The sequence below is a fragment of the Eleutherodactylus coqui genome, chromosome 12 (assembly GCF_035609145.1).
Source record: "Eleutherodactylus coqui strain aEleCoq1 chromosome 12, aEleCoq1.hap1, whole genome shotgun sequence".
Taxonomy (NCBI): domain Eukaryota; kingdom Metazoa; phylum Chordata; class Amphibia; order Anura; family Eleutherodactylidae; genus Eleutherodactylus; species Eleutherodactylus coqui.
In genome coordinates this window covers 104,133,551-104,147,421 of record NC_089848.1, presented here as the reverse complement: position 1 = coordinate 104,147,421, position 13,871 = coordinate 104,133,551, and the positions used below count along the sequence as shown (strand labels likewise).

The window sequence follows — 13,871 nt, the reverse complement described above, 5'->3', positions numbered from 1 at the left end:
CACTCTTATCAGCAGTTCTGCACGGGGAGTGCTGATAGCATTGTTTCCCCAATGGAGAACAAAGTATCTGAAAGCAGATAATAGCCCTCAGGCTATTAACTAAGTTCAGAGAAGGCTTCATTTGCATAACCAAAGGCCCCCTGTCCACGGCAGTGGATTCGCCGGCGGTAAACCGCCGCCGAATCACGCTGGCCGACGCTTCCCATAGCATTGCTATGGAAAGCGCCAGCACCTGTCTACGAGCGGAGAATCATTGCGATTTTCCACACGCAGCGAGCAATTCGCAGCATGCTGCGAATTGCCCCCGATTCTCCGCGGCCAGCCTATCTATTAGATAGGGCTGACCGACGGAGATTCAGTGGCGGCTCCCATATCGCATCGCCCGTGGACAGCCGGCCTAACTGGTACTTAAGTAGCTGAGTAGCTACTTAACCCTTTACAATCCAATTTTGGATTCAGGGTTTTCTAGGGGGTTTTCTCTTTCAGCCGTTATACAATGGCGCCATCTGCTGGCTAAAGACAGTACTGCGGTATGGGACATGCTGGAGAGGGCCCTGACAACAGAGCAGCCAGTAATATACAGTAAGAATACCCTGCCGGACGTCTTCCCACATCGGAGCTGTGCAGCCTTCAATCAGAATGTTTGATGACGTCAGACAGTGGATTGGAATGGGTTAACACTTTATGCAGAATGATCGTTTAAAGCTGTCACTCAAACTGTCCTTTGAGCGATCATCTGCTGGTGTATATGGGCCATAAGTTATGGTACTTATAGTTTAGGCGACACGGTGCCCCGTTCTTGCAGTGTTCCCTAACAAAGTCGGCATGCACACACTAGCTTACTTAGTTTTTGGTGCTTTTAGTCAGTAACAGACTTTTAAGGGGTTTTCCTGGACTCCAATACGGAAGACCTATTCTTAGGATAGGTCATCAGTATCTGATAGGTGGGGTCCGCTGCTCAGAAGGCCCATCAGTCAGCTGTTTTGAAGAGACCACGGTACTTGGGCAACTTCTGCAGCCTCTTCACTGCATTTCTGCCACAGTGCTGTACGTTTTATAACCGCAGCGCCTGGTGCAGTAACTTGGTTCCATTCCCTTGAACAGGACTGAGCTGCTCTCGGGTTGTGCAAGAATAGGTAATAAATATTGGAGTCCCTGCAAACCCCTTTAACTGCTGGCCAAAATAAAGGATAGCCATGTTGACTGGCACCACAGATCTGGCTATTCCTTGTGGTCTTCTAAGATGCCCACGACATTATTCAATGCACATTGTGCATGCTGCTCTCGAATTCGTTCTGTGAAGCTGCCACGCACTTGGGATATCGATTGGCGAAACCAATCCATTGTCCATGGGGTTATTTGTAGGAAAGAGCTAGTCACCTACAGTAGGGATTCCAGAATGGCTTGTGGCCACTATCCACTTTTTTCTAGCTTCAGATTGGCAGCCATGGGAGCTTCTGTACAGGACGGCAGGACACCTAACAGGGTTGTCCAGTTGGAAATTAACTTTGTAAATTTAGAGGCAAATTCCTTAAAGAAATAAGACAAGTACTTACCTTCCGCCGTACTGGTTATCCATTGCCGAAGCCCCATGTTTCTACCGATCTCTGACAGCAGAAGTAGGATGACCGCTGCCTGCCAATTGGAGGCTGTAGCATCACCTTTCTGAACTCCTGGCATTGTGGCACCCAGCATGCAAATGCTGATTTCTGGAGAAATTTCTGATTGGCAGGCAATGATCCCCTGACTTCCGCTATAAAGACTGTGATAATCACGGGGCTTATGGAGAATAAAAGTACCTGTTTTGGCTCTAAATTTGAAAAAGTTAATTTCTAACCAGACTACCCCTTTAACAGGTGGGTATAAACTTAGTTCGTTTACACCATTCCATGGCTTGCACAACACTTGCCGATCATGCCATACCCTGCCATTTTGACCATGGTTGGCTGAAGTCTTCTATCCTGGCTGATCGTGTTTCTGGCAGACTGAAGTATACCGGCATCTCTCACAATCGCGCTAATTTTGCAGCCAATGATTGCCCTGAGTCTGCAATTTTGGCTGATGCTTCCTTCACATATATGGCCAGCTTCATTGCCACGGCTATCTTGGAAGACCATAGAGGGACTCCCAAGAACAGGTATGTCCGTGGCAGTCCAGCCATAGAGGGTACCAGGTCATACAATTTTCCCTTCCTATCCCTGGGCAAATTTTGTCCTGGGACTGGAGGGTCGCTTTAATTCAAGTTTTTCCCTTAGTTTTTGAGGATTTTATAATAGACAGTTGCTCTAAAACATATGATTTAATGATGTCCTCTACTACACTTCATTGGGCATTGCATTATACTAGTGAGACATGCGGTGTAATATCGGTTAATGGTGCTGTCAGTGTAGCATGTAATTTACGCTTACACATTTGGTATGTGACGGCGGTAATATGCATCAACAACGGCTGTGTTGTCAGGCGGATCTCTTCTGCATTCCATGACAAGCAATTGTGTTTCATAACTGACATAGAAAATACTCACACTTGCTGTTCTCACAGCTAGAACAACCTGGACAAGAAACTGATACATGACGATCTGTGTAAAAATGTGTTGTTTTTTTAAAATCCGAATTGCTTTTTTCCCCCTGCTAATTGTCCCCAAATAAAAATGAATGTAAATTTAATGCTTATGTATCTGTGCTGAAACGGTTAAATAAAATGCATCTTGGACCACAAGCGCTTAAAAAAACCCTCATACAGCAGCTTTGGGCAAGAAGAAAATGCTCATGAGAGCCGGGATGCTAACAGAGCAAGTAAAATCGTAACCGTTAAAATTGGCCTGGTCCTCAAGGGGTTAAATATAAGAGAAGCATGGCGAAAAAAAATTGTGCAGTGAAACCAGTGTCCCAAAACCTTGTGTTTATTAGTTTTTTTTCCATGCCCTGCACTCCCTTTTTTCCTCTTTGCAGAAATGGTTTTATAGAGGAGCGGGGACGGCTGAAGACATTATGCAGCCGTGGCACCATATTCTCCTCCCTGCCCTCAAAAGGGCTCTTCTTGGGGTCTGGCTTCTGGCGCTCTTTATGCCAACTGGGTACTCCCTGCCGTTCATTCCTAATGCGTGACGTCGGACTGTCAATCAGGTCTAAGGTCGCTCATTGAGAAAACGGTGGGTACTGCCCACATGACTCATTGACAACTGGACCTAAGAAGAACCTACATGGGCAGAGTGGTGAGTGCAAGAAAAGGGCTTAAGCCAGCGAGGCCATATATTCGGAGCCCGTCCCAATGATTGTATCAATGACAGATCCTCTTTGAACCTCTCGAGAATGTGTTCTTATAACGTCAAGTGTTCAATAACCTTTTTCAACTTTTACTGCAGTTTTCTTTGTACTACTGAAACTTCCGGCACTAAAACCGCTGCTTTAACCTATACCAAAGCATATAAATGGTGCCTTGGGTTAGACGTGTACCCTTAGGTTTGAAGGAGTTGTCCAGCTTCACAGCCTTTCCCCAACTCCTTTCCTTTCTCCGATGGAGAGTCCTTCTGAGACCTGCTGATCAGCTGTGATCATAGTGGTGGTCATCACGGTGGGCGTGCAGCGTGCCCATAAAAACTGGGGGATTTATTTTCTGGTTGGTAGACATCTACAGTTTGTCAAACTTTGGTATCTAAATAATCTTGGATTATGGGAATCCTAGATCTGGTTGTCTGGGGCTCAAAAGAGATTCGGGTGGAATTAGCATTCTCTTTCCTCTTACAATTCTGTTTCAGTCCTTCTTGCTAACATGTAAAATTTAGTGTTTTTTTTTTTCAGGAATCAGCAAAGGTTTCAGAATTAAACCCCAATGCTAAAGTATGGGGGAATCACATGCTGCATGTGGAAGCAGGGGGCGCTACTGACGGAACAGTCGGCCAATCCTGGGAGGAGTTGCCTGATGAACCTCCTGACTCCTCCAAAGAAGGTACAACTTCTTCCAGTTCTAGGGATCTGATCTGTGCAGCGTAGTTACATTGCTCCGCTCTAAGTCCCTGTGTGTAGTTAGAGAATACATCTTATATCCTCAGCCCCAATTGTTGTATATACCGTATATACCGGCGTATAAGGCGACGGGGCGTATAAGACGACCCCCCAACTGTCACCTTATACGCCGGTATACAGTGGAGAAAAAAAAATAAATTTATTACTCACCTCCCACGGCGTTCTGTCGCGCTCCGGCAGGCTGTCGCTCGCTCCGGCAGGCTGTCGCTCGCTCCTCGTCCCCGGCGCAGCATAGCTTTCTGAATGCGGGGCTTGAAATCCCCGCTTCCAGAAAGCTAATACACACGCCGGCAGCCATGACATCATTGAATGGCTGTGATTGGCTAAAGCACACGTGGCTTCAGCCAATCACACTATTCAATGACATCATTGAATGGGTGTGATTGCTAACACGTGCGCCTTCAGCCAATCACAGCCATTCAATGCTGTCATGGCTGCCGGCGTGTGTATTAGCTTTCTGGAAGCGGGGATTTCAAGCCCCGCATTCAGAAAGCTATGCTGCGGCGGGGACGAGGAGCGAGCGACAGCCTGCCGGAGCGAGCGACATCCTGCCGGAGCGCGACAGAACGCCGTGGGAGGTGAGTAATAAAATTTTTTTACACTTTTTTTTTTTGTATTACCGGCGCATAAGACGACCCCCGACTGCAGAGCAGATTTTTCGGGGTTCAAAAGTCGTCTTATACGCCGGTATATACGGTAAACGCACCCTCCAAATGGGACCCTCAGAGTAGCATTTCTTCATCTTATTCATCATAGTCCTCATTTCCATTTCTTCATTTTATTCGTCATAGTCCTCATTTCCATTTCTTCATCTTATTCATCATAGTCCTCATTTCCATTTCTTCACTAGCTGCCAAACGCCCAATAAATACGGCTCAGATCACTTGCACCAACACTCAGACCTATCTTATAAAGTAAATGGATTGTCTGCTCACCTAAAAAAGTTGTTTCAGAGTCTCTGCCTGGATACAGCCCATTATTTATAGGAAGCAGGTTCAAATTTTGGATAGTAACACTACTGTGACTCCAGTAACATCTAGGGCTGCTGCAACGGTGTGATGTCCTATCTGCCAATCACATGGGCTGTTCATCAGGTAGCCCTACTTCATCAGACGGGGTAAGATTATTTGGGTGAGAGACATGCAGTCGTGTTGTTGGACCAGCTGCTGTGTGGCCGAGGCTCCTTTTTGGTTCATTTTCATATAAGGTTTGGCCTTCTTAGAACTGTTGCACATGCAAATGCACTTTTATTTATTTATTTATTTTTTACATGCCCATGACCCCTTCACCACTAGTCCCACTCACATGATGATGAATGTCGATGTGTGTCAATCCACACAACTGAAGGAAAAGTAGATGATTGCATGCTGTCCTTGGAAAGTGAACGTCGCTGTCTTAAGTTTTGAAAGCGCTCCTAATGCCAACCGCTATAATGTGTGTTCTGCGCAATGGATGATACTGCCATCCGTTGCGCTCATCCGTGAAAAATGCCCACGTCTTCTAAAATGTGTCCCATGTTTCTATTTGCACCTATTCCCGAGGGAAAAAATAGTTTCGGAGACCTTAGAACTTGAATGCACCTCGTACACCGGGGGGTTCCATCACACCTGCCAAAAACAGCGCTGTGACGGAACCCCTGAACGGAAAGGAACAGAAGCATTCACTTGCATTAGTGAAGCGGATGGCACTTCGGTGTCCGTTTTTTGCATGGGTTTCTATTTGGTGTGTAGAATAGTGTAGTTTGCTACATAGTTGTAGACTCCTAATATTACAGAACTCTTGTGATGCTGACACCAAAGTACTCTCCGTTTTACTAATGCACATGACTGGTTCTGTTCCTTCCCGTTCAGGGGTTCCGTCACATCGCTGTTTTTGGCAGCTGTGCCAGAACCACTTGACATAATCCCACAGTATACTAAAAACTATGTGGAAAGGCTTCCTGAAGGGACGGGGCTACCCCGAGTTCGGGAGATGGCACGTCATGCTGTTGCAGCAGCGCTGGATGTCACTGGCCACGTGGGGTCCGAGTGGCATTAGTACCCATATTTAAACCTGCTCCCTATGAATGATGTTTCAACCCGGCCATCAGAGACTCTATAACCACAGCGTTTCTCATGTACACCCCTGGACTAATCTGCAGATATCCACCCAAGTGTAATCTCCGTAATGCACACACTAGTCGTCTTGCACTACACTTCCATGACTTTTCCCATCCCCCTCCTGGATATCCTTTTTCTAGAAGCGACATTAAATCCATCTTCAAGCATATAATCTGCCGTAACCCTCACTTCAGTTTTGCCTCATCTGATGCTATATACAGCTTGTACCGCCCCCACCTCTTGTCTATATCCCCAATCCCATTATACTGTAAGATTGGTTAAGCAGAGCCCTGTCTCCTATCGTTAGCTTTAACTCTCTGTCTTCATGCTGCCACATTGTCTTCTCCATATAAGTGACAAATATAATTCTTAGATTTTGAGGAATTTAAAGGAAAAATTGCAAGCTGAAATGACTGCTTTGGGGTGCGGTCACACGTGGCGGAATTTGGGGTTCTGCACCAAAATCTGCACTTTTCAATTGAAGGGGTAAAGTCTTCTCCACTTGTGCATCAAAATACATTGACTAAAATCTTGCTGAGTTTGCAGTAGTAAAAGACCTAGAAGCCCCATTCGCCGTCTACGCTCTCCCATCACTGCTGGAGCCTGGTGCCCGCTGATTTTCACTTCCAGGAGTGATGATGGACGGTGATTGGCTTGAGCAGTCACATGACCCTTTTGTTGGGGGATTAATTGCTTGCTCCCCACACCCAGAAGTGAAGGGATTGAGCGCCAGCAATACAGCAGTGATGGGGGTGGGGATGGGCGGGCGGGGAGAGAGTAAGTTAAGGTGGTGATGTAGTATTTTAAACGCGCTTAAAAAATGAATTACACTCAGATGGCATGAAAAAAATGAATAAAAACTGAGATAAAATAAAGTGAAGTTGGTCCGTTTTCACATTGACCAAAATCGTACTTACCGGTGCGAGTAAGGCTTTAATAATGTTGGCTACATCCATGTTGGGTTTCACAGAGTGTCCATGTGGTTCACTGAGAATGCATCCAGATAGAAGCATACGTAAGCTTACATCTTAGTATATCAGCGGCGCTCTGCTCGTTTTCTGTATCTGTGCCAGACAGGATAGTAGAGTCCAACATGCTATTCTAAAATACTGCAAACGAGTGGAAGCCTGCTGGAATGGGGATGAAAGACTGCAATGTTGGTGTCCTCTTTAGTAAGGACTGCCCAGGCTTCGGTCCAGCTGAAAAAAAGCGTCTGATCGCTTGCACAGTATAATGCAATACTTCAGTGTTACAGTATACTGTAGTTTTGCATTATACTGTATTCTGACCAGCAATCTATTAAGACGCTCCACAAGCATGTCTTGATAGGCAAACTGACATGGCAGCCATTGGGTTTTTCAGTAGGCCCCGGGCTACCGTGATGCCTGAACACCCAGGGCTCCTCTTTGGGGAGGCTGCTTGGGGCATCACAGCACCGATCAAGACGTTTCAATGGCACTCGGAATAACAGCAGCATTAAAAGGGTTAACAGCCACAAGCGGAGGTATTTCTGGACGCTGCCGTTGCAGACTGGTCTTGGCTATCAAAGAGGACAGGCACTTGCTGTGTATGAAGCGCTCGGCTCCCAAGTCCACTCCATGCAGACACCAGACGTGTGCCATACATGTATGTCGGGAAGGGTTTACTATGCAAGGTAGTGGTGAATAATCTATGTACCATGGAGTTGTATATTTTTCTCTAGCCTTTTACTAAAAGTTTTTGTATTTTTTCCCCCCTCTCTCAGTGCTGGATAACAATGGTGATGATGAGCAGAAAGGACACAACGCTGTGCTAACACAAGACCAGTCGCCATCCGTTTCTGTGTCAGACCAAACAGATATGAATACGATATCTCTGGGAAACTCAGAATATGAATCTATGCATGAAACAACCCATTCAGGTACTTTGTATTCGTGTGCAAGAAGTTCTTACAAACAAGAATTTCTAACTATGTCGCTTATGGCACATTCACTGGATTGATGTTTCCACCTTTGGGACTCGCACCTATGTGGAGAACAGGGGTGCCCCCCAAACTGCCTGGATTGTCAGGCTCTGGTCACTGCATCCCGCAGAGAATCAATGGAGCAATGACTCTGCTCTCGCTTGTATGGAAGTGATGGAATTTGCTGGGCAGCTGTATTCAGCTGTTTCCGTAATTCTATAGAAGTGAACGGAGAACTGCGCACACGAGTGGCCATTTGTCTGTTCATTCTCTACTTGGATGTGGCAGACTCCTCACCAGATAGTGATATCCTCCCATTCACTACGTATGTGCAGTGCCAGGGAGTGCCCCTGCATCTATATGGGACATTTTAACATAACTTGGTACGGTATGTAAGGCTGAAAAAAGACACGCGTGTCCATCCTGTTCAGCCTATTATTTTGTAGTGTTGATCTAGAGGAAGGCAAAAACGCTCATTGAGGTAGAAGCCAATTTTCCTCATGCAAGGGAATGCAAATCTGACAATCAGAATTACTCTAGTGATGGAACCTGTAACATTATTACACTCCAGGCCCCTCTTGTACTCTTTTAGTGAGTTCACCATCACCATGTCCTCAAGCAGAGAGTTCCATAGTCTCACTGCTCTTACAGTAAAGAACCTGCTTCTATGTTGTTAATGAAACCCATTTTCCTCTAGAAGATTCCCCCCTTGTTACAGCGTTGAGTATAAATGAAACTCTATATTGACCCCCTGATAGATTTATACATAGTTACAAGCTTGACCCTCCGGCGTCTTTTTTTTTTTTTTTTTCTTCCCCCTAAACCCCCAATTTTAATCTCTCTGGGTATTGTAGTCCATCCATATCCATTTATTGGCATAGCCTACCAGTTTTGCCATAAACATCTAAGTGGGCAATAAATGTATCACTTGACTATCAATAAAAAAGAAATATAGATATGGCTCTTAGAAGGTGAGGACAAAATGGCAAAAGTGGGAAACGATATCTGGTCTTGAAATGGTTAATTAACTGTTACCTGACTAAAGCCAATCTGGTGTTGAAATTTTAACTTTTCGTCCTTTTGTACCTTTTAGGGGCAGTTGATCTACCGCAGCCAGAAGGTCAAGAAGACCTGCGAGATGTGCTTAAAAAAACACTGGAATTTTGCTTATCTCGGTACGTTCTCATGTAGTAGCCGTGTATATATTCTCATATATGGGCATAGTTACACATGTTGAAAAAAGACACATCCAAACTTTCTCAGACCAACTGTTTGCCCTAAATGAAAGTGGTCTGATGTAGGTGCCATTCACCTATCATCGTTCTATCGGCCGTGCCTGGCAGCAGTGCCAGCGATCTTCACTTTCTACTGGTTGCCTTTCTGTATAGGCACACGGGAGCGGAGATGTGCCTAAAATATAAAGTGGCGTGGGGCTCTTCATATATTAGGTGAATTGTGCACCAATGGAAATAACAAGACCTGCCTATAAAAGGATGGTCTGAAAGCCGTTAGCGGACTTCATTCTCTCAACTGCGTTAAAATAGCAAAAAGGCCTGTATTTGCCCCATCTCTACCACGGGGATCCAGCTTGGCATCCTTGCCGCCATCCTGATGATGTGGAAGATGTCGTCGCAGGAAGTCACCTGACTGCTGCAACCAATCAGAGGCTGCATAGTCATTGCCTGTTCTCCTGGCATCAGCGCTCACCCCATGATTCCAGGAGTTCAGAAAGGTGACCCTGCAGCCTCTGATTGGCTGCAGTGGTCAGGTGACTTCCTGTGATGACCTCTTCCACAATAAACATTTGGACGGCGGAGCTACAACACTGGATCCCCAAAGCAGAGGAGGGGTAAGTTCAGCTCTTTTTAAAACAGTTGCAGCTAGCAGGGGAATTTTATCCAGTAACCAGACAACCCGTATAATAAATTCCCCTCCCCTTTTGTCTTTTTAGAAGTAGTGCCATCAAAGGAAAGGGCCCAATATACAAAAAGTGTACGACTGCAATGCTTCTTTTGCCCTGTGGAGGCACTGCAGGGAAATTGACCACTTACTGCCAGGTTTCCCCACAGAAACAATTAATCCATGGTGGTCTCAGCAGGAGGGAAACCTGATTTTTCAAGAAACCATTCGTCTAACAAGTAGTTTTTGTCAAAAGCAGAAAAATGTCTTAATTACTCTTGGAAACAAAGTTTTGTGTGATCTATACTCGATTTCTTCTTTTTCTTTGCAGAGAGAATCTCGCCAGTGACATGTACCTTATATCACAAATGGACAGTGATCAATACGTGCCAATTATGACAGTAGCAAATCTTGACCATGTCAAGAAACTCAGCACTGACATGGATTTAATAGTCGATGTATTAAGATGTGAGTATGAGCCCATTAAGGTGATTCCGGTTGCTTAGCGGGGCGGTCCTTCTCTTTGGTTACTCCTTTTATAGAGGACCTTTTCATGTCCCCAAGTCCCTGCAGGCGGCCGCACAGCTCTTGCATCTGCAGCGCCGCTGACTGACGCAGCTTCTCTTTTCACTCTACATGGTAATTTTTGGGCACATGGTTTTCCTAGTGTCCATTAACTTGAGTTTGTGCAACTTTCATTGCAGCTTTGCCTTTAGTTCAAGTGGATGAGAAAGGAGAAAAAGTGCGGCCGAACCAGAATCGCTGTATTGTTATTTTACGTGAAGTTCCTGAATCTACTCCAATAGAAGTAAGAATGGGGTCTTCATTGCGTATTTTGTCCTACCATAAAGGAGTTATCCAGGGAGGCTGAATTCTCATCCAGACCTGTTGTGTCGGATTCAGCCCCGAGTTCTGGCTTACGTAGGATGGACGCTTGCTCTGTGCCAGTTACGTCATCGGAGAGGACTGGCTGTTCTTCTCGGTTTAATAACTAAGCTGGCCCTCTTCTCACTTACGGACGATGAGGGTTGGATTAGTTATTAAGATGAACCAACAGCAAATCCTTGCAATGACCTAATTGGCACATAATCCAAAGTATGTCACCCAGTGTTTGAACAGGGCTGGAAGTGGAGGGGGTCCCAACACCTCTGGTCAGGGCAAGGATTTAGCATCCCTAGACGGACCCCTTTAAGTTGGTTTGTCCAGCTACAGGTACCGTATATCGATTATTTAAGGGGATTCCGTCACCAGATTGATAAAAAGCAGGCACCGTAGTGCTCTGTGCCACATGGCACTCAACATAAGAACATGGTAAAAAGGACAAGTTATTGTAAGTGTAGAAACTCACTTTCAAACTCGAATGCGGTGAAAGCAAATCGAACCGCCTTAGTCATGAAGGCCGGCTGCCTGCGCCCCAAGATATACCATCCTGCCTTTGTTCACACCCTGTTTTTCGTTACGCCGCCTTTCCCCCCTTGCCGGTGAAAATACCCTCTTGCATTGCGCGTCTTTGTCCCAACTGGAAGCGGACATGTGTAATGAAGTCGAGGCAGACATCATAATTTCAGTGCGCTAGTCCGCTTCCAGCTGGGGATTCACCTTCTCTTATACTGATGTCACTAGTGTGACTTAAGGCACAGGCGGACCGCCTCCGTGACTTGAGGCGATTGAATTTGCATACACGGCGCAAGTTTTTAAAAGTGAGTTTTTACACTCCTCTCCTCCTCTTTTACGAAGATACGCTGATATTGCGTGCCATGTGGCGCCTGCCTCAGCTTCTCTTGTACAGCAACTATCCTTACCGCCTTGTATAAGAAGGTCAGGAGGGGTTGTTTCGTGGATGCAGTTGCGCTGACTACCTTAAGGCAGCTGATCAACCCAAAAGTTAGACAGTCTTCCCGATCCACCGTTGGGTATAATAAGGGAATGCTGTACCTAGAAAGAAGTGATAAAGGTAAAGGGGAGAGAATTTAGCATCTAGTATTCTCAATAAGCTGCAGAAAATCCTGCGGGGTTACAAGCAGTCTTGTAAGATTCCTGCAGAACACAGAGGCTTAAAAGGTTAACCCACCTGATTCACCTGCCGCTATCTACAGGGTAGGTGATAAATGTGTGATTATCGGGACCCGGAATAAATGGAGAGGCAGTACTAATGCATGATCTCTTGCTCTGTTCATTGCCTATGGAGCTATGTGAGTACAGCATTCATCTCTTCCTGGCAGCTCCATCCAAGTGCCTGGAGCTGCGGTCAGTCATGCTCGCCACCAGTCTAGTTGGGTTGTCTTTGTTCTCATTAATATCAGGAGTTTCTAGAAGTCAGTCGCTCACCGATTTCCCACCCAATTATCACCTATCCTGTGGATGGAGTTTAGCCAAATTGTGGGGCTTAACAGTCTATTTGTCCTATGGCAAACGAGGTAGAGGGGGAGGCTCCTGCTGCAGCCACATCTAAGACTGATGAGGATGGCGGACCCGGCCGATCTACTGGAACATGCAGAGTTTTTTTCTGTTTTCATTGTAACATGGAGCAAAATAGAATGGGGGGGGGGGGGGGGTTGTATCATCGTTTTAGTCCTCAGTATTTAACTAATTATCTGTCTCTTAATCAGGAAGTAGAAGCTCTCTTCAAAGGAGAGAACTTGCCGAAGTTTATTAATTGTGAATTTGCCTATAATGACAATTGGTTCATCACATTTGAGTCAGAAGCTGATGCACAACAGGTAATACATTCATTTTTCTGCCTATGCTGTTTTATTGGCTTTAGCCAATGACCACCTTTGTTCCTTGGCCTATCTGTTGGGGGATTGCTAGTGAATGTTCTGCCTTTTGGACTTCCGGCATGCTACCGGAGCATATTTGGGGCTGTGTGCTGTCCGTGTTCATTCAGACAGGACATGGCTCCTTCATAGTCTGTGAGGCTATGCACAAGGACTATCCGCTTTAATGCGAACCAACGGTCCGGTCCGCATGGAGTAAAACATATTGCTTGTCCTGTTCCTGTCAGCATCATGGATGACCAGTAGGGCTTTCTAATGCAATGTCAATGCGCAGGTTTTGTGTAAATCGGGCAGCACATTCACAGGTGCCCTTGTGCTGTCCATTGCGGGTTGCGCCTGAGCCACAGAGCCGGGAAGTGTGCCGGAGGCCTGCACGTTTTTTGTCAAATATCTAAATTCTAACCAAAAGGGGTCCTGTGGACGGAAATAACCTGTTGCTGAAAGAGATCCGAGGGGGGTGTTGACTTGTTCTGGCCAACAAGAGCTGCTCAGTGCAAAAACTTGTATCACTAAGCAGCGGAAAAACCTCTCCTGCTGCACCGTGCTGATGGGAGGTCAGAATGTGGCACAAGCAGCATGAATCGATGACCCCTTCCTGTCGGGCAGATGGGGGTGGAGTATTTATAGTGAATGTTTCCTTGGCACAGCCTGGGTTATCTTATACCTGTGGATGGACGCCACAATAAATTGCTCCAGTTCTGAAGGCCGAAAGAGGTCCAACGGGCTACCAAATGGGGGTCTCTAATAGAGCGGACATTCAGTGTATAGCCTGGTGATGGAGAGGAACACTTATTTTGCTTTGACTCTTCACTACTCACCAGCCATTACTAATTTTGTTGAGCAAATCATATTTGTCATGTTTCAGATTTGCTTCTGGAGAGCAATGGACAAATATGATTCACAGCTGTAGAATATTTTCATGTAAAGGGCAAAAAAAAATTACACCTACAAGTAATCTACCACTTAAGGTACTTTTAGACGGGGTGAGCTTCGGGCAAATGATGCCCAACACTTGCCCCAGTGATGTACTACACGTGGAGGCAGAGCAGGCCGAGGAGCATTCTCTCCCCCTTCACAGTAAGCAGGCCGTCATTCAGAAGTGCAGCTTACTGAACGACTGAACAATTTT

At 45.8% G+C, this 13,871-nt stretch overlaps 1 protein-coding gene across 3 annotated transcripts in view; it reads left to right on the top strand.

Moving 5' to 3' along the window:
* LARP4B (La ribonucleoprotein 4B) overlaps positions 1 to 13,871 on the top strand; it is a 72,322-nt gene that overhangs the window by 41,915 nt on the left and 16,536 nt on the right. For all 3 annotated transcript variants that reach the window (XM_066585809.1, XM_066585808.1, XM_066585807.1), the window contains 6 exons: positions 3,801 to 3,948; positions 7,869 to 8,024; positions 9,160 to 9,241; positions 10,297 to 10,433; positions 10,670 to 10,773; positions 12,575 to 12,685. In XM_066585809.1, the coding sequence (XP_066441906.1) occupies positions 3,801 to 3,948; positions 7,869 to 8,024; positions 9,160 to 9,241; positions 10,297 to 10,433; positions 10,670 to 10,773; positions 12,575 to 12,685 (738 nt within the window). The remainder of the gene's footprint in view (positions 1 to 3,800; positions 3,949 to 7,868; positions 8,025 to 9,159; positions 9,242 to 10,296; positions 10,434 to 10,669; positions 10,774 to 12,574; positions 12,686 to 13,871) is intronic.